The sequence below is a fragment of the Lissotriton helveticus genome, chromosome 11 (genome assembly GCF_964261635.1).
Source record: "Lissotriton helveticus chromosome 11, aLisHel1.1, whole genome shotgun sequence".
In the NCBI taxonomy this organism is placed as follows: Eukaryota; Metazoa; Chordata; class Amphibia; order Caudata; family Salamandridae; genus Lissotriton; species Lissotriton helveticus.
In genome coordinates this window covers 911,629,159-911,650,305 of record NC_136072.1, presented here as the reverse complement: position 1 = coordinate 911,650,305, position 21,147 = coordinate 911,629,159, and the positions used below count along the sequence as shown (strand labels likewise).

General features: G+C 47.1%; 1 protein-coding gene across 1 annotated transcript in view; it reads right to left on the bottom strand.

Moving 5' to 3' along the window:
* RASAL1 (RAS protein activator like 1) overlaps positions 1-21,147 on the bottom strand; it is a 780,163-nt gene that overhangs the window by 141,679 nt on the left and 617,337 nt on the right. Inside the window, exons 14-15 of the mRNA XM_078667168.1 lie at positions 14,724-14,861; positions 10,727-10,871 (exon numbers count right to left, since the gene is read on the bottom strand). Coding sequence (XP_078523294.1) covers positions 10,727-10,871; positions 14,724-14,861 — 283 coding nt within the window. The remainder of the gene's footprint in view (positions 1-10,726; positions 10,872-14,723; positions 14,862-21,147) is intronic.

Sequence of the window (21,147 nt, the reverse complement as noted above, 5' to 3'; positions counted from 1 at the left end):
CCCTGCTCAATGTTCAAATGTGTGCCGAAAAGTCCCTGCTCTCTGAACTCAGTCATGAGCCCGCCTACCTGGAATTCTCCGCCCCCTGGTCTGTTCCCGATCTGGCCTTTGCTCCATCCCCCCCTTTTTCTCCGACCTACCCTATGGACTATTTGTACACTCCTCTGCCATCTGAACTTTCTTGACTATCGACTCCGAAAGACACAGGGCGAAAAAGACCTTTTCGACCAGAAACGCGAGGAAAAGGCCGTACCCTGCAACACGGGACCTAGAATAGAGCTGGACCCTTAGCTCCGCCGCCGGTGCTCCACAGCGCCAACAAAGGACGACAAACAGTACTGAGAACTCATTAACTTCGAACATTGACACCCTCAATCACCGTTTTTGCTACGTCTCGTTTCTCTCCCAGCCACCATTGTATTGATTATGCTCCAACCAAATATATATGGAGCCCGTATATAATAACCTGTATGCAATGTACTCACTGCCCGCTACAGAATCATTTTTTGTATTACATTACTATGACTTTCCTGCTAACAAGTTTATCAAAGTTTATCAATAGACCCGCCTCCTAAAACTAGAGATCTTAAATGTAATGTTTACGACTCCTTCACCTGGGTTCCTACTGCTTTTTTTTCTTATGCCCACCATAATAGACTTGAATAGGAAATAGATCAGCAAGATGTCTTGAATATGTTAAAGGGAGGACTGTGGAAAATTAGTACGGTTTGGTGAACATTATCTGCGCCATCTTGCCTTTCCCCCTGATGCCACACTTTTCCGTGCGCGCCCGCCGTTTTAGGCGCCTCGATCAGGACCATCCCTTTTGCATGCCACTGGCCCCCGACATAGCCCTTCGCCCTCACCAAGCCTGCACGCTGACCAACCCCCCCCTCGCTCGCACATGCTTTGAGTCATAAACCCCTCTTCGGCGCAGCTCTGCCTCAAAGCCCCATCCTGTTCCCAGCGCGACCCCTCCCTTCATTCTTTTTATAGTCCCCGGCCCTTTGATACAAAAACCCCCCTTTTCCTGTGCCCGTTTGTCTTCCTTGCTCCCAGGCCAACACCTAGCTCTGCCGATACTATTCCTCGCCCCTCTCCGTACAGTAGGAAGCTTCCCTCATCAAAGGACCCCCGAGTTGATCAAAGCCCCCACCCCTCGAGATCCAATCGAACCTCCCACATTCCATGAATCGGCGGAATATCCAGCTGCGCGATAACCATCACCGGTTGTGACCGGGGTGGGGACTTCTACTGTAGATGTGTGTGGGAACGGGCCCGAGGGGGAGATCCCGGGGATGTCTTTCCGTACATCAAAGTATTGACGAAAATGTGTTACATGCAATAAAGTGACAAACTTGTGTATAAGAGGCCAGGCCTCAGAGATGCGGGTAGAGCACCTCATGACGATACCTGCTGTCTGTTTTGTTGTGTTCTCCTCCGGAGAGAATAAACCTTGTTTCCTGCTTTCCAGTGTCCAGCGCCTGACTCTTCATTGATTAATAATGCGTGGGTTACAGAGGCAATACCGCCGGGCAAATATCGATTGTCCCCGACCTTAGGTTTTACGATAAGGGATGTGAATATATTAGACTGGCTGCTATCTCCAGGAGGTCCTGCTAGGGGATTAGGCAGGCTTCCGTGTGCGGCCAAGCTGGTCTGGGTTTCTTACATGTTCGCTTGCCACGCACTGGTTCCTTTAGCACCGCAACTGCCCCTATGGAGCGTACCTGCTCTCTGGGCCTTGCTTGAGGCACACCATCCTTCTCCTTGGCAGGAGGTAGGGCTTACTCAACTGGGCGACATGTACGAGGAGGGTGCTCTGTTCTCCTTCCAGGGCCTAAGAGAACTCTATGGACGGGGTCCTGGCCCTTTCTTGCCCATAATGCAATTTTGACTATGATTTGGCTAAAATTGGGTTTACATGGTCAACAGGTCAAGCAGAGCCTCCACTGCATTTGGGATTGCAATGCTTCTTGACGCACGGTTTGCGCCACTTGGCGGTTTCGGCATTATACGTCACATTACACGCGGGTCTCTGATCTCTAGACTCAAGACAAGTCCAAATGGGATGAGTGCTTAGGGACGGACTTGATGACCAAACAATGGGCCATGGTCTAGGAGCTGGTGAAACGCCTTTCCCGGAGCAGGTGAAATGCATTTCCCGGAACGCCTGTCTGAAATTTACACAATTCAGCTACGTGCATCAGACCTACCTTACACCACACCACCTCCATAGAATGTTCCCGGGAGTGTCACTGGCCTGTCCGCGTTGTGGACATGCAGACTCTACATTTATGCACATGGTGTGGGAGTGTGCCCCATTTGTGGACCTTGGTGATGGAACAGGTGTCAGTGGTGATTGATGTGCAGGTACCACCAGACCCACTCCTATGTCTGCTGGAGATTACAAAATGTACCAAGTGCAATAAGCATTATCTAAAGCTGGTGGACCTGGTGCTAGTCCTTTTTAAACGCTATATTGCTGGAAGGCCCCGCAGCCATCCACACTTAGATTCTGGCATCAGGTGACTCATAAGTGAGCTTGAGCCGAGGCAGACACCATAACAAATGATCATCAACTACGGGGAGGAGGTGGCGCCACCGCGTTTAGGGACACATATGTTCTCAAATTATTTGACAAACTCGCTGAGCCTCCCAACTAGGCTCTAGACTCCTATATACTGTCACCTGGAGATGTTTCGAGGGAATTGGGTGCCATGGGTCTCATCGAACATGCCTGGGGGATGGTTGGCTCTGTGGCCCATGTAGATCCCTGGAGGGGTCCAGTTAGGGATACTCCTTTCTTCCCTCCTCCCCCCCGCATGTAAAGATGTGTCAACACTTGGTCTTGGCAAAGAGCTCTTGATCAGTTCCCTGTCACTCCCCAACATGGTGCCTCTGAGCGGCATTAGCCATAGGGTTTTGTTGGTTGTTGGTTTGTTTTCATTTTCTAACAGGCAATTTGACTGCTTCTCTATCGGGTGAGATGCACTGCGTCATCATGGATTTTTATACTAACTATCTCACGTGCCACATTTCTCTGTTATCATTGTATGATCTGCTAGAAGAATACTGTATTTCCATATGAGATGAGCCATATTTGAGTACTCACTACTGGATGATACCTTTTTCTGCATTTTCTCTAATGTATGCTGTTTTGTGCATAAATGCCAATAAAGATATTTGTTTTAATGGATGTCTATTGATAAAGTAAAGTCAGACAGGAGCTTTTGTAAATTTTTTCTGTTTTTCCCTATCCCGTTTATTTATTTGCAGCAGTGGGCATTCGCTTTGACAATATTCCTTCAACCGGTTCATCACCCTATCATTTACTCATCCTTTCATTCATGCATTCATCCACATTCTCATTCATCCACCCACTCATTCATTCATACTTCCTTCTTTTCACCCTTACTTCCAATATTCTTTTTTTCTTTCCCTTTTCTATTTACCCAGTGTCGTTTTTAGATCGAACCTAGGAAGCGCATGCGCTACTCTGCAAGGCATTCTGTATTCGAGTATGGACTTGAAGCGCCACCCACTCTTTACCTATATTAGTCATTGGCTAGTGTCATTGTCCTTCATAAATGCTGGCTTCTGATTTGTTAACAGGCTTGTTAGTCCCTCCTTAATACCGTCTTGTCTTCATTTGTACCCTCCCATGAGGACTGGCTCTTTTATTTCTGTTGTTACACTGTATGTCTGTAAGCACTATTTTCTTTAATGAGTTTCTCCTATTGCAGGCACAACATGCTTTCGTGTACCATTCAGCATGCCTTGCGCGCTTTCACTTTCCAAGTGGCCCAGGACAATGGCGGCCGCTTCTTTGAAATGAAATAGTTCTCACATTTACAAGACTTTGGCCTATTGGAATTGTAAATGACAATGCCTTTTATTTATCTGTTAATTAGTTAATTATCAATAAAAGGCATCAGAGGCGCAACTAGAGTCAAATTTGGGGGGGGGGGCTAAGAAAAATTGGGGGGGGCTGATTTTTCAGGCAAAAGGCAGAGTGGAGCTGCATGGGGCTCTAAGCAGGGGGGGACATCAAAACCTAATTAACAAGCAAAAGGTCTTTAAAAGACCTGTGAGTAATCGGGTGCGGCTGTGTGTGTGACCGGGAAGCTGTCTCATCCCGGGCTGCCGCACACGACGGGGGGGGCTGAAGCCCTTTGGGTCCAATGGGCGTTGCGCGCCTGAAAGACATTGCCATTTACAATGCCAATAACAAACTCTTGCAAATGCCTATTGTATTGCAAATGCTTGTTTTCCTTGCTCCTGCTTGCTCTTCTTTTGACGCTATATTCAGCTCATCCCCAATGTCTCTGATCTGATCGTATTTGGTAGCACCTGGAGCCTATCCAGTTCACAACACGCCTTGCACAAGAGAGTGTACTCATTGTATCCCCCCTTTTCACAGTGGCTGGCTTAAAGCACTTCTTGGGTACTGTTAGGGACGGCATCACATCTTTGTCAGTGTCTTCTGGCATGAAATGGAAATGCCATCACAACTTAACATGTGTCAATGAAAAGCTCTGGAGTGAATAAATACATGTTCTACTAGAGCAAGAAACTTGCAATTATTTGACTAAAAAAGTTTCCCCCGAGAAACATAAACCATTCCATAAAAAGGAAAGGTATTTACTTGAGTGTAGTCGTGTTTTCCCCCAGGACACTTTGCCTAACAGGAAAAAGTGGGCAATTAGAAAGCACTTTTCATCACATCCCTTGCTCATGCAGGTTCATTTCTTGAGAAACTTCGCATGACGCTGGGAGGGAAATTGTCAGAAATCACAGGCAGGACAAGGACAGAAAACACTCATTTTGATGCTGGAAATGGGTACTTTCACACTTTCTTGATTTATAGTTTGAAATACAGTGGAGAGAAGAGTGGGTGCTGTTATGTTTCCTCTTTTAGTGATTTATGTTCTGCTAAAGTGGAAACATTTATGTTGGAATGGGGTTTATTACCTGTCCCCTCAACAAGCTTGAATTTTTGGACCGCCACAATCTTCCTGCTGCATCTCTTTGTGCACTGACTTCTTTCAGCTTCGCTATGTCCATCCATGCCTGTCTTTTATCCCCCTTTAATACAGGTGATTTCCGCACTATGCTTTTATGGACTGTGGTATGGTGATAAATAAAGCGCATACCAAATTATCAAAAGGTCCACTCACCTGCCAACTTACAAATGAGTGTCACTGTATGAGAAGGGGGCAGGGCCTTGAAGGGGCAGCCCTCATGCCAAGAGCTACTCTGCTCATCACCAAGCCCCCATCCCCTCTCCCAAAAAACAAAAAAAAGGATAATCGAGGGTGTTGCAATGCCTATGGGATTTTTCTCACCTCTTAATGGACATCGGCTGCTTACTGCCTCCGAAAACAAGCTGAAAATCCACTGTTTACAGTAGTTTTTAGCTCGTTTTCCCTGCCAACATGTGACGTTGGCTCCTCACTGGGTGACAATATGAAGAGAGCGAAAATCGTGTGACACGCGGTGGCACGTGTGAGTTGACAGGTCTGTGTCTATGTTGTGAAGCGAAAGGCATGCTGTCAGGCAGGCAGGCTTAACATTTTTTATCGCACTTACAAAAGGTGGATTTTGACAAGCAATGAAGTCCAGTGTGCTTGGCCGGGGCCGGACTGGGACAGAAAATAGACACAGGCACCAAATTAAAGTGCCCCCCCTTTAGTGAATCAGATAGCTAAAAAACGTGGCCCACATTTGCAAATCAGGGCAGTTTTTAACTTGTGAGGACAAGGACTATAGGTGTTTTGCATGGTATGGGAAACTACATGCAGTTGTGTTTGCTGCGTGCAGTGTTTGTGTTAATAATTAAGGGTGTAGCTTCAGGGGGGGGGTGTTTGGTGTTACACCCACTAATAAACAGTAGCGGCCTGTGGTGGGAGTGCTGCCGGGCGCTGACACGGGGTGGGGGAGGGGCAGGGTGGGGGGTAGTAAACTCCATAATATGGCCGTACAGAGGTAAGTACACAAACAAATAAAACAAAGTTTGTTGCGCGTGCTGCATCGCCAAATGCGATGCAGAGCGTGCAACTAAATTCATTTTATTTATTAGTTTGTGTACTTACCTCTGTGCGGCCGTATTTCGGAGTTTACTACCCCCCACCCTGCCCCCGCCCCACGTCAGCGCCCGGCAGCATTCCCACCAATGGCCGCTACTGCTAATAAATGTATTTTCTGATAAATAGTTCGGTACAGGAGTTTTCAGTCAGGAATGGTGATTTCACCGGGAAGTTTTACATACACAAAGACAAAAACGCACCCACTCTCCCACTCAGTTTTGAAAGTCCTCAAAAATGTTGCTCATTTTGCAAAATATTGTTTTTTTAATCTCTCAGTACTCCTACCAATCCTACCAATCTCTCAGTACTCCTCTCCATTTCCACTGCCCCTTCAGCCCCTCTCATGCACTCTGCTTGTCATATAATGTATTTAAGCATTTTATGCCAGCGTGATTGTTAGAAAATCCGAAGCTCAACAACCCTCCAATCTTACTGACCAAGCTTTCCCCCGTTAATAATATTAGAGACATTAACAGGATCAGGCACAAAAATTGGCCCAATCAATCAATCAATAATCAGACCATTTGTAAAGCGCACTACTTACCCGTGAGGGTCTCAAGGCGCTGGGGGGAGGAGGGGGGAGGAATGCTGCTACTGCTCGAAAAGCCAGGTCTTGAGGAGTCTTCTAAAGGTCAGCAGCCCAAAAGCCCATACACTGCTCTGTGAGAGCAGCCCTTCGGGCCCTGCCTGATTGTCCTATAGGCCAGTCCGACCCTGGGCTTTGCTGTGGCCAGGCATCTCCTCATGGCGACTGCAACCAGGAGCCAGGGACAGTCTCTCAAGAGCCAAGGGTGTACTCACTCAATCTGTGTAGGGCTAGAAACCAAACTCAGACTAGGAAAGATGCCCAAACCAGCAGCACACTGCTCGAGGCTGCGATGCTAATGAGGTGATAGTGTCATGCAGGGCACAAGTCGTAAAAAAAAGAAGTGGGGAGACGCTGTCACAGGAAGTGGCGTCACGAAAGGTGCCGAGCTCCTCGTCCCAGAGAGGCCAAAGAGTGAAGTCAAGCTGTTTGGCAGTGGGGACGGTCCCCTCCCCCGGTAAAATAGGTGGGGTGACGCGAGCCCTGGTGTTATGGGAGGGTCATAGTGGCCCAGCTTGCTCTAAAAGCAGCCAACAAGCCTGCAGCAGGTCAGGGAGACGCAAGAGTGGCATTGCCCTGTCCGGCCCTGCACCTGTGCTCCCTCCTAGGGGGAGGGGGTTCCGTCTCACTCATGCTGTATTGTTTACCTTCTTTATAAATTGTTTTGTTCGTTCCCTTGGGGGGGTCTGTGCACCCCACGGCGTACTCTGTGCTTTCAAAACTCTGATGCCTCCTGCCAGAGATAGCAGGAGTCACAGAGATGGGAAGGGGTTTGTCACATACAGGAAATGAGATCCCCGGTCACCCTTAAATGTTGTGCTGATTTTCTTCTCATATGTTCTCCTGCATTTTTTTAAATTTTTTTTTATTTCAAAGTGTTTTTATTTATTTTTATGCAAAAACATTAGCATATCTGTTACAAGGTTAGCCAGTCACAGTTTATACAACAGTGTCATTTTTACCACAGCTGTTATTTTTCTGATTTCCCAAAATCCTCATGTGTTTCATTTTCCGAGTGCAGCACCCATATCAGTAAGGCCTTACTGCCACCATCTGAGAACAGTCTGTTTTCAACCACATCTGTTGACGCGTTTTACATTTGTAAAATGATGCAGAGGCGGTACCCAGATTCCGCCAGGCCGCAGTGTAACTTTTCAAAGTGCACATTAGCACATTGACGTTTCCACATCTCTGCAATTCGCCTCACATCAGTGATTCAGCGCGACGCCTACAGGCCGTGCTAAAACTATTTATCCAAATATATTAACTTGGAGTGCTATATTTCCCTTGTGGCGGACTGTACACTTGTGAATTTCAGAGCATAACTTTAACTATTGTTGGAGCTCGTAAAGCTGAGCTGGGATTTTCGAAAACTCTTTTCCAAAGCACGCTTTGATGAAGTAAGAACACGACGTTTTCCTGCCACTCGATTAAAGTTATATGAGCTGGCTGCCTGGCAGAAGTCATCAGATGGCACGCTCGCTTCTCGGAACCTGCACCAGAGGACCGCTTGTTGGCATCAATGTTGGAAGATAACTGCTCTCAGCTTGGTACAACTCACCCCCATTTGGCAGACATGTCATCCAGTGGAGGTTCCACAACAGAAGGGATGTTGCCCTATGTTTTGGCACTAGGCATAACATCACCATAACATGTGTATTTGTAAAGCACACGTTCATCCCGGCAATGGGGCCTCTCGGCGCTGAAATAACAGATGTATATTGTTAATAATAATAATCCACATTTGTAAAGCGCACGTTCACCCCAGCAACGGGGCATCTCGGCGCTGAAATAACAGATGTATATTGTTAATAATAATAATCCACATTTGTAAAGCGCACAATCACCCGTTAGGGTCTCTAGGCGCTGGGGGCCGTCGGGAAGATTAAGCGAGCTATTGCCCAGAGTCACGTGGTGCTGGGCTAATCTGCCGCCGGTGCCGGGGATCGAACCGTGATCCCCAGATTCCGGAGTCAGTCGCCCTAGCCGCGGCACCACACCTCTTCCCAACTCAATGGTACTCATTTTATCGACCTCAAATGGATGAAAGGCTGAGTGGACCTGCAGGTATTTGAACCTGTGACCATTAGGTCAAACACAGGCCCCTGCAGTGGATGCATTAGTCCACTGAGCCACCAGACTCGAAGATATGAAGTACTTTGCAGTACTCAGCAGTAGGATGGGTACCACGGATAAGGAAAGATGACTTTTGGTGCCTTTTACAGGCTCGAGTACCTATGAATCAAAGTTCAGGATTTCTTCATAAAATGATAATATATGGAAGGCTGCCGCAACAACTTTGGCGCCCCAGGCCACCACGTTGTTAGGAGAATCTGGCTTGCCTGAGTCTTTGAAGGGTGCAGAATGTTTCCAGAACAGACCTGCCTCTCCCCTGACTTGATCACAAGGAAGATCGAGATCCTTGCCAGCAACGATTGGATCCCTGTGACAAGTAATCCTGTGATGCAATGCATGGTAGCCATGGACCCCTTCCCCAATCCCTCTAGTGTTAGGGGAAATTATTAACGACAAGGAAGGTAGCGCAGTTATTCCCTCTAGATGTTATGTCATCTTATGCAGATTTGCAGCGTGCACTATCACCCAGCAGGGTGGACTGGCATTGAATGGCACCAGAGGCTGGATCTGATGGGACTTCTCTTTTCCTGCACAACATTTCTTTAAAACCTTGAGACAGATCCTCGTGCTGCGGAGGGACCCGCTTCAGCTTGTCGGGCCAGGACCCTGACAAAAAGTCTGGCATGGCTGCCTTGAAGCATTCATCTCGCTGCTTAAGGCACCGACCTGAAAAAAAATCAGGGCACTGCTGGAATAGTTGGACAAACGGATGAGGACCAATATATCTATGTATGTATGTATGTATGTATAATTGTAAGTATGCGCCTTGAGACCCTTTGGGTGAGTAGTGCGCTTTATAAATACATGAACTTGAACTTGAACTTGTTGTATTTGTATAGGGCTCAACTATTGGGGTGGTAATAGTAATGGACAGAAGGCGAGAACGCTAAGGTACGGGTCAGGATAATTTACAATAAGGGGTAGCAGGCAAAGCAGACTCCACCTATCCTACTCCAATTTAAGTACTGTACGTAAAACTTCTAGGGCATATCATTTCTATGCAAAGACAAGCCGTCCCACTTGTGGTAAGCTATAATGGGCCTCAACAGTAGAGTCACTAGTATTTGCGCAAACTTGTGCCTCTTTGGTGGATTCAGGGAGAAAACAACTAAATGTATTGATGAAAATGCTTGAATTATTCTCGACCACTGCAATTCCATTGTTTATTTTCTTGAATGTACCACTGCAGGAGAGAACCATTACATTAAAATCAGCCAAGAAATGTCATGCAGCGCTGCTATATTCTCTGTACATAGGAACGGTGGCAAACACACACAAATTTTGGCTTTTGTTGGTGAAGTGCAGCCCCTATAAACCTATAAAAACAGAGGCAGAGGGGAATGCGTAAATTAATCTTATCCAGACTACTATCATGAGCATCATCGTCATCACTGTGTTTATCTCGCTATGCCATTATAGAAGAAGACCAACCATATGCAAATTAATCTTGAGTCTCTTATAGGCAAAGGGAAAGATTGAGTCATGTGTAATATGTGAATACTTAGATGTGAGTTCCATGGCTCACTGTGTCAAGGGACTTAAGCTGCACCACACTATAGAGGCCCTTTAGGTCAAACCACCTACTGAGTTACCTGTGTACCCATATACGCTTTGAAGCTAAAGTAAGACTGATTTGCATAAACTTTGTCCTCCTCTGTAATGCACTATTGATCAAATAAAGAAGGAATAGAATGCTACCTACAAGGAACTTAAACTGAAGAATGAGTCAAGTATTTTCCTTACTTGCCTTTATGTTATTTTTTCCCTCATAGACCAGCAAGAGTAGAATTGGAGGTTTCTGTGACCACCAGGACCCTCGTAACACTGGCAACCACTAATGCGCTGTGCCTGCCAGCAACGGGAGGACCTGATGGAAGACCAAGCCACAGAGTGCGGGTTACAGGGCACAACTCACCGTTCTCACTGTCCACGTCAATCAGCTTGTCCAGGAAGTCCTTGACCCGGCTGATGCTCTGAAGAATGAAGGGGTGCAGAGGTGCCATCCACTGCTCCTTTCCATGTCCAAGCTGCTGGCCCAGGTTCCCGATGCTCTGGACGGCCTGGAAGAGGAGGCGGAAGTTATTTTAGCTGTCTAAAGCAGCAGTGTATCGCCTCTTCTTGGTTGAAACAGAAAATGGAGTTTGTCTTAAAGTTAAACGACCTTCCTTATGCCTCGCATAGGGTGAGTAGCTCTTATTAGTGCAGCAGGTATTTTAGGCTCTGCTCTACCTACACACTTAGGGCCTTATTATGAATCTGGCGGTCCAAGGACGGGCAGACTTGCAGAGCGTGATAGTCTTCCGACCGCCCTATTACAACTAGGGAGGAAGTTGCCATGGTACCACTGCAACCGCCAGGGATCAGAGATCCCTGGCAGTGTTGCAGTGGTCTTGAGGCTGCAATATTACGCATAATTTGAGTTTCCTCACCGCCACACATTTAATGGTGGTGCAACTGCCATGAAAAATGTGGCGGTGAGGACCGTCATGAAAAGTGTGGCGGCGAGGAAACAAAGGGGCCCTACAGGGCCCCATTGTGCATCTGCGCCATGGGGTGCATACTGTGTGCATGCACCCCAGTACCTGCAAGGCATGGACCGAAGCAGTCCACGCCGTGCAGGTACTGATTTCGACATTCCCATTGCGGTGCCTAGTCCATAGGCAACGCCGTGAGAACGCCAAAGAACCACCCGCCAGACAGGAGAAAACTCCTAATTTGGCAGGTGGTTCAACCACGGATTTAGCGGTGCGCAAGCAGGGCGGTCCCGCTCCTGCGCCACCAAACTCGTAATAAGGCTGTTTATCTGCCCAATTCTCCCACCACTCCAAATCAACTGGAAGAACCAGAAATAAGTCTTGAATAAGAAGTACCCCCTGGCATATGGGTCAAACTTCCGAGGGGCATCTCAACAGAGTGAGGGATCAGCATCGTTCACTACTCAGGAATACTGGAGTGCAGGACAGATTTATAAGATGCCAATAGCACATTCGGTGGTGATGATTCAGGGGATGGATCTCCGGAGGCACAGCAATGCCGAAGCAGATAGATGAGGTTAAGGGATATCGTACTGCAGAGCTTTTTGTGGTGGTTCTAGTACTGGACTAGGGGTGGTGCTGGACAGCAATAGGTGCAATGGCAGTGAATTTAGCAGAAAGGATTGAGGTCTGGAATCTGGTCTGCGGTGTGTGGGCACTGACTTGTGTTTGTTGGCACTGGTGTGTGATGGTTACCTGTGGTACAGAAAGTCAAATTTAATGAGCATTGAAGCTCCTAAGGATTATATGCAGGTTTTTCAAGATTAGTTCGAGATGCATTAGTAAAGCCTGTGACTGGTGACCCAGATAATGATTGCCCTGAGCTTGCTGTAGACCAGACCTCTGTTGTACTTGAAGTGATGGTCTCAGTAATGATTAAAGAGAGGCTGTTGTAGGTCACCATTAGGGAAGGAGTGAATCAGCAGTGCAGAAAGTGGTGGTCCCACAAATGATTACACTCAGCTCGCTGCAGGTGAGATTCCAGACTGAGCTTTATGGACAAAATGGCACATGACAGTATCAGTAATGGTTATGCAATGTGTAAGACCTGGCACCATTGGCGTGGGTCTCCCCTGCATTTTTGCCTTTGCCTCCTGTGTTTTTGCTGTGTGGTGGAATTCATTTTGCTGGTGTAGATGCTTTGGGCACTTTTCCACTGCTGTTCAGTGCCAAAGTGCAAGAGCTCCTTTTTTAAATTACGGCTATGGATTGGTATTTCCATGATTGGCTCTTTGATTTACTAGTCAGTCCCTAGTACAGTGCACCGTGTGTGCCCGGGCCTGTAAATGAAATGCAGCTGGGGGGCTTGCAGCACTGATTGTGCCCCCCACAGTAGCAGCCTGTAAATGTAACTCAGTCCCTGCCATTGCAGAGCATGTGGGCAGTTTGGTACTGCCATGTCGACTTGACAAGTTCACCCACTTGAAAGGCCCTAACCTTCCCTTTTCTTACATGTCAGGCACCCCTAAGGTAGGCCGTAGGTACCCCTGTGGGCGGGGTGCAGTGTATGTGAAAGGTAGGACATGCGTGTGGCAGGTCCTGGTAGTGAATTACTGCCAATTTCGTTTTTCACTATTGCAAGGCTACCTGTTTTCATAGGACAGAATAGGGAGTTTGTTTATAACATCTTATAAACATAACTGGCCCTGGGAACAAGGTAGGAAAATAAAGTTTAGTATGCCTGAACTCAGAATGTTTAAGTGCATCTTTTAGTGATGGTGCCTCTGCTAGGTGTGTGTATTGCATGTCTGGCGTTTGGATGACAGGGGCTGGAGAGGGGCAGTGGTTCCAGAAGTCTGATGAGTCAGGGCTGGGCTGAATAGACCGAAGCTGCATTTAGAGTAGGGGGAGGAGATTTCCTTTATACCTGAATGGGCCTGGTCTGCCTTCAACAAAGCTGTCTCCACCTCCTGCCAGGAAGCTGCACCAGTGAGGACAGAACTGGTTTTGGCTGGGTACAGACACTCTGTGCCTTCAGAGAACAAAGAATGTTGGTGAATAAAAAGAGGGGCCCAGACCCCAGACTTTCAGATCACTTCTGGGAAATCAAGAGGAACCTTTGCCAAGGAGAAGAGCCAGAAAAGCTGAGGAGAAATACTGCCCCTGTGCTGTTTGCTGTCTGGGGTTAGCCTGCAGTGGCTACTTGCTGCCAAGGAAAGGAGAAAATGACTTTGCTGTTTGCTTTGTCCCCTGCTTGAAGATCTCCAAGGGCTTGAACTGAGCCTTCCCCCTGTTCTCAAGGTCTCAGGAACAGCAAAGACCTCACCGTGTCTATGGGCACCATCTCTTATTGTCTCTGCAGAAGACAAAGGGTAACTGACTCCGTCATTGAGTCCGTTGCAGGATTCTGTGTCCTGAAAGCACCGCCGAGAGCAATGCCTCACTTCGCAACGCAACCCTGGTCTCACCGACTCCGTCAACGAGCCGCTGCTTGCACAGCATCCTGAGGGTACCGCACTCCGCAACGCTTTGCTACACGGACATCACCGACTCCGTCTCTGCCCGACCCGAACATCGACCGTCTTCATCGCTGCACCGTGACCTGCCAGCACTGCTTTGAGCACCGTCTCACCCTTCAATGCAAGCCCTGGTCTCACCGGCTCCGTCAACGAGCCGCTGCCTGCACCACATCGTGAGGACACCACCCGCTGCAACGCTCCACTTTACAATGCAACCGTGACATTTCCCCCGACCGACTCACACCTTCGTGTTGGTCGCAACAAGAAAGGCACTGTGTCTGAGTCTGTCGACGCTTTAGCTGGCCCGTGTCGACACTTTCAGCTGGAATTATTAGACTATGTCGTATTCAGTATCACAGTAGGCCCAGGAGGAGCTACAGAAACAGAAGAACTGAGTTTTATTGATTTTCCTGCAATTTAAATGATGTTTTGCACAAGTACTATTTTGCAAGAGTATTTTATGTTGGGTTTTTATCATATTTGGTCTTGTTGACTTAGATAAAGATTTACTATTTTTCAAAACTGGTGTGGTGTCCATTTGTAGTGGTTTCACTGTATTACTGTATGTGTTCACAAATGCTTTCCACACTGCCTCTGAGATAAGCCAGTCTGCTTGTGCCAAGTTACCAAGGGGGTGAGCAGGGATTATTTTAGGAGTAATTCCTACTTACCCTTACTAGAAGCAAGGGTCCCTATTTGGAAAAAAGTTCCTACCTCTGCCAACTAGAGACCCCCATTTCTAACACAATGGCATACTTCATGCCAGCTTCAGACCTGGGTGCATTAATAGAGCTGTGATTGATGTTCTTCGATGACACGTAATCAAGGAAACCTCAATGTTTAATTTACCGAGCTTCACAATCAGCTTTCCTCTCTTTCCCCGACTAAAAATCCTCCCGCTTTCCTTTCTATGGCACACCTTGGCAAGAAGCAAGAGGGTGCGGCTGGTCCTCGTGTCGGCATGCTGGTCTCGAAGGTTGAACAATTTTGGTGTCAGAATGGCAGGAGCAAAGAAACGCAGGAACAAGAATCCACTGATGGCCAGGTACTTCACTTCCTGCAGATGAAGAAGACAGTATATTAAAATAAACACTCTCTACACCAGGCATAAACTAAAGAACCAACACAATGACAAACTGGATCAGACAAATAATGTATTGTAAGAAAATCAAACCACCACAACAGGTAAACAGCCAGAATCAGCACATATGTCCCCATAGGAGTTGATGAATGAAGGAATTGCCATTAAACGTAACTACTCTAACAGATGAACACCGAGCATCAAAATTCACAGCCCAAAAGGCAGGGGCGGCTCCCCCTCAGGAGCGTCGCCCGCTGCAAAACACAAATATATAAAATGGTATTTTAATGCCATTTTATTTATTTGCCACTGTGCCGGCTGGTGCTGTGTACAATCGCAAGGGTGGGGGTGGGGCTGAATCCTGCAAATGCAGGGTGACAGCACTGGTCTACAGTGCGCATGACGGATAGGCCATCTGTCTACAGCCGTCCTATCCGACATGCACAGTGTAGACCCAGCAATCCAAAGGCTGTGAAACAGCCTAGATATTGCTGCCACAGACCCCCAGCCTCAGCGCTGGGCAAGGCTTCTCCCACCAATCCTGGAGCTGCATTCATCCTGGAGCTGCATTCACAGCATGAACGCAGCTCCAGGATTGGTTGGAGTTCCGTTCCACAAGCAGGAAGGAAGTCCTTCCTTTTCCTGCTCATGGAAGGGAGAAGTGCTGCAGCTGTCTTGCTCCAACTCAGAGTTTATGGTGAGTAGCACCTTCGCGCTTCACCATTTTTTATCGAAGGTAGCCGCCACTGCCGAGTAGGCCAGGTGAATTGAAGCATTGCAGCTCAGAACCAGCACTTATATCCACACAAGACCTTTCAAATCCAGAGATGGTCACACATCCTCACCATTCAGCAGGGAAATACCCAGGATTCACGCATGATTATAGGAAACCAGCCACCAGAGACAGCCCTGTTGAAACATTCATGTCCCAGAGGACCTGTTGAATCAAAAGACAGAAAACCTCACCACCCAACAAGTAAATGGCCAGGATCAACACTCACATCCAATCCCATGAGAGGTTGATGAGTCAAGAGACTGCACCAATACCTCACCACCCCAACAAGTAAATGCCCAGGACAAGCCTGCACCTCCTGAGAAGTCCTGTTGAATCAAGTGCCTGCACCAAAACCTCAGCACCCCAACAGGTGAGCTCCCAAGATCAACATACACACAACCCCAGAAAGCCATGATGAATTAACACTGGAGCAAAACAGAAACACCACGACAGGTAAACACCCAGGGTCAGCATGTACTTCAACACAACCCGCTGAACGAAGGAGCTGCACTAAAACGACACCACCGTGACAGGAAACACTGAGTATCAAGAGTACCATCTCCAGAGAACTGAAGAATTAAGGCAAAGCAGCAAAACCACCCTTCGCGTACACATACACAGGATCCACTAGCCGAGTCCTTGTATGACCTGAACGTCAACAAAACAAAACCACTTTGAAAAATGAACACCTTGGCTCAGCACACACCTGTGCAGATGCCCTTGTGAATCAAGGCACTGGACCAAAACAAAGTCACCCTGACAGGTAAACACCAAAGATCAGCCCGGGCATCCCCAGAGAACATGACGAATCAAAGCACTGCCACTAAGCCACAGTGAGTAGTACTCATCCATGATGCATTGTGGACCACAGCCAAATGAATGCAGGGGCTGTAAAAACTCCAACCCGACAGGCAGAGGACAAGGACACAGTAAGGACACAGCACCCGGGAAATGTCACCTTTGTGAATTCATTGCTCCCTTGCTTGTCTCTAGCATCAGTGATACACACTCATGAAATGATTTTTGTTTGCAGCTTGAGCAAAAGCTAAAATCGGCGTAGGGGCTGCTCTGGTAATGGAAGGGAAACCCAACCCTGCAACAGATCCAGGACTGCTCCACTCGTGTCCCTAAGAAGGCCTCTTTAGCTCAAAGGAAGTGATTAGAATTCAGGTTATGAGGTTCCTTAAATTGACATAAGAAATGGACACCATGACGTGTATTCTTTAGAGTGCACCAGACATACAGACCATTGGAATGTCTTTAACAGTTTCTGAAACGTAAAGTTGGTAAAAAACAGTAATATGTTGTCTACCGAAAACTTGAGGGGACGGTCTTAGTTCATCTGTGTTTCTCAGTTACACTTTTATGAGAATAATTTTATCTAATGCAGAATGAGAAAAAATTGGGTCAAGGTATAGAGAGGTATTAAAGATTATTAAGTGGGATCTTAACTTTCCCACGCACATGCGCAATACCATTTCGAGTCATATGGTGTCTGGCAATCAATATGAGTATAGCACAAGAAGAGATAAACCCAGCAGAAAGGGAAGGGACGCTAGATATAGATGGTTTAAAAAGCTAAAGGAGGAAATATAACCACCCCTTGAGGAAGTGTAAGTGAGCAGGTAGCAGGCTCAGGTCAGAACTTTTGGGAATATCCACAGGCTTGTGAAAAGATGTTGCTGGGCGCAGTAGGTGTACAAAACGCAATACGTGGGATCCGTTTCTTTTGTGGCAGTAGCGCACGAACAAATGTTTTTTGAGGTCACAAAGCCTGCGATTCTCAAAATCATACCCGTGATTCGCAAAATCCCGTGGTTTCAATTGCAAACTACTTTTTTACAATATAAAAAGCTCCTTTTAGGAGATTAAGGAAAGGATCTATTAGAGAGTATTGACCACATTTGTGGGAGTAAACCATTGATCAGACATTGACACCTCAAAGGGAGTGGTATGTGGTCTGCAAAGGTAAAGCTGCCCCATGTGAAACCTCTTCTCCTTCGGAAATAGTGTTGGAGGCCTGGGCGGGAGAAGGCAGCGGCCATGACCCCACTGCCTGTTTTCTGCAGTGTCTTTCCAAACAGGAATCTTTTTGTTTTTTTATCTAACAACACTCCCATTAATAGTCACTGGCTGCTTAAAAAGTGTTTCCTGTTTTTGGAATGCGTATGCAGAGTAGAATGTCTGCTGTCCTTTTCAGGCCACCATCCCTCCACTCGGAGCCAACCACAAGGGGGCGCACTTGTGCACTCCCTAATTAATATTCATTTGCCAGGTCATTTTGCAACATCCCTGCATGTTTCAGATTTGCTAAGCTACCCATCAATCCAGTGGTCGCAGCGCAAATTGCTTTCCCAATCACAAACCAACCGGTTTGCAAACTAGCACGCCTGCTTTACTGAATAGCAATAGTACATCAACCCCCTAGTTAAGTCTGGGACCCATTCACACTCCCTCCTTGTGATGAACCTGAATACCACATGGAGGAGGGAGAGGGCGAGGGTTGATAGACACTATGGGCCAGATGTAGGTGACCCAATACCAGTCGGTAACGGCCGAAATGACCGAATTTCGATTACCGAATTTCGGCCTTTATCGACCGGTATTGGGCATTTGAGATGTAGGGGACAAATGTAAGGATTCGATAATTTACCAAATCGGTAATTACCGAATTTTACAGATTCTGTAAAATTTACCGAATCAATACCTACATACCATTGACCGATTCTGAAATACCGAATCGGTAAAATTCGGTATTTTAGAATCGATAAATAGTATTTACCTACATATGGCCCTATATTACAAATCAGCAAAAAAATAAATGGCTTCTTAAGTAGGATGAGAGCCATTCACCAGCCATGCTAGTAATCTCAATAGTCGCTGCCAGGGTAGAGGAGCAAATCACACCGCTGACAGATCCATATTGGTGTACGAGACGAGGTGATGATGTTAGAGGCATGTAACAAAGCAGTCTCATTGACTAACAACCCTGTAAGTCAGATTGTAAGGAATCAGATGGGCTGAAGAGGTAACTGCTGAGCCTTTAAACACCAAGTGATCAAGAACCTAAGAGTAAAAAACCGAGCTGCAAGCAGTGGCAGCTGGCATGTACGGAGGGTGGTGCGGCGGGTGGGACAAACATTAAGTAATAAAATAATAACACCTACCTTCCGGGTGCGATATCCTCCTCGCTCGGTCTTCTCAGGGCAGGCTCCAATGCTGAACACAGCAAACTGCATTAACCAATCCTGGAGCAGCTTTGATGCAGCATGAGAGCAGACCCAGGATTGGAGGGAGCAGCCTCCTTCGGCACTCCAGAGGATACTGGAGCCCTATTCTTTCTCTAATCCAGCTGTCTTTGACAGTTGGGTTAGACAGGTTTAAAATGCCCGTCTGGCTGGCTGTCGCAAGATAGCTGGCCAAAGAGACATTCACACTTTAAATTTAAAGCGCACTGCCCATCACTGCTCTCTGCTGGTCTGAGCCAGCAGCAGGCCTGCCCCCCGCCCGGACGCTCAGCTTGATACCAGTTTATTGAAAAATGAAATGGTAATAAATTAACTTTATTACCATTTTATTTTTCATTGTTGGGGCAATTTAGTTAGTGGGGCAATGCTCCTCTGCCTGAACGGAGAAGCCGCCCTTGGCTGCAAGAAAGACCAAGATTCAAACTGTGAGAAGGGAACAGATATTGTGTTCTTAGTAGCTGTGGTGCAACAGATGACTAAAATCAATGAAGATGCACATCTGTGTAAAGAGAAGATTGGATTACACAAAGAAAAAAGAAAGATCAAAGTCTGAGAGTCCTAGAGGTGTGGTGAAGCAGACGGGGTGCAGAAGGGATTGAAGATATCAAAGATAGGAATATCTTGATAGGGTATCTGCTAGAGAAAGTGGTGAGGCATGTTGACTGTATATTTGAGAGAAGAAGTAGGACGCTCAGTGAGTAGAGTTCCAATGGTCTCAATTCTAAGAACTTTAGGGTGAAAGTATTTAGCACATGTATTGCCCAAGGCGTGGAGGATGTATTGCCTGTACAAGACAGAGAGAAAGGTGGTTGGATAGCTTGAGACTTTTAAGGTGCAGTGTTATGTGAAGTTGCAGAGCACAGCTAATCACCTGTGAAAGTATCCAGGCACTGAGATGGGCAGACATGAGGGGGGGAGGAGCAGATCATGCCTGTTTCGTCTGGAAGCGCCATGTCTTGAGGTTCCTTGGAAAAACATGAGGAAGGGCGAGGTTCTGAGGTGTTTCAGGAGGTCGTTCCAGGTCTTGGCTGCGAGGCATGAGAAGGAGTGTTCTCCACTTCTGGCCTTTTTGATGCGAGGAAGGTGTGCTCTTGCCTGGAACGCAGATCGAAGGTGTCTGGTGGGTTTGTAGAAGTTGAGATAGTGGTTGAGGTAAGCAGGGCTGGTGTTTGTAGGTGTGGGTGAGCAGCTTGAACTTACATCTTTCCAGGACTGGCAGCCAGTGGAGACTCTGGATGTGGTTATTTCATAGGAAGTACAGGATGACCCTGGCGGCGGCGTCCTGGGTGGTTTAGAGTCAGCATAGGACATGGGCTGGAATTCCAATGTAGAGGGCAGTTCTGCAATCAAGTCTACTTGTGATGAGAGCTTGGGTGACCATTTGTCTGATCTGTCTGCTCATGGAGAGGTTGGTGTGCAGGATGGTCCCAATGTTCTTGGCATAGCCTGCAGGGGTGTGTTTGGGACCAAGTTTGAAGGGACAGCAAGAGGATTCCAGGGGGAGTGGCTGTTGCTGAAGATTAGGACTTTGGATTTGTCTATGTTGAGCTGGAGGACGTTGTTTTTCATCCAAACAGCAATGCTTTTTATGCAGTTGGGGAAGTTTGCTGTGGCAGTACAGGTTGAGTCAGTAAGGGAGAGGATGAGCTAAGTGTTATCGGCGGAGGATACTATGTTGATGTCAGGGGCTCTAACAATGTCCACGAGGGGCGTCATGTATATGTTTAATACTGTTAAGCTGAGCAACAATTCTTGAGGGACTCCGCAGATGTGTTTCTTGAGTTCTGAGGTGTAGGAGAGAAGTCTCATTTATTGAGTTCAGTCCATGAGGACGCAGGATATCCACTTGAGGGCCAGTCCACAGACACCCACATGCTGCAGCTTTCTGATGAGTGACTTGTGGGAATACATAACGAAAGCTGCGGCGAGGTCAAGGACAATGAGTGCAACTGTTCCTCCTCGGTCATGGATGCTTCTGATGTAATCAGTGGCTGCAATGAAGGCTATCTCTGTGCTGTGGTTTGTGCGAAAGTCTGACTGAGAGCTATCTAGGAGTTGCTGTAATTCTAGGTGGTCTTCAAGTTGGGTATTGATGGCTTTCTCAATGACTTTAGCTGGAAAAGGCAGTTTCGAGATGGGTATGTAGCTACAGAGGGTGTAGGGGTCCGCTGTCGGTTTCTTCAATAGGTCATTGACTTCTGCATTTGTCCAGCAAGACTGGAAGGAGACAGTAGTTATG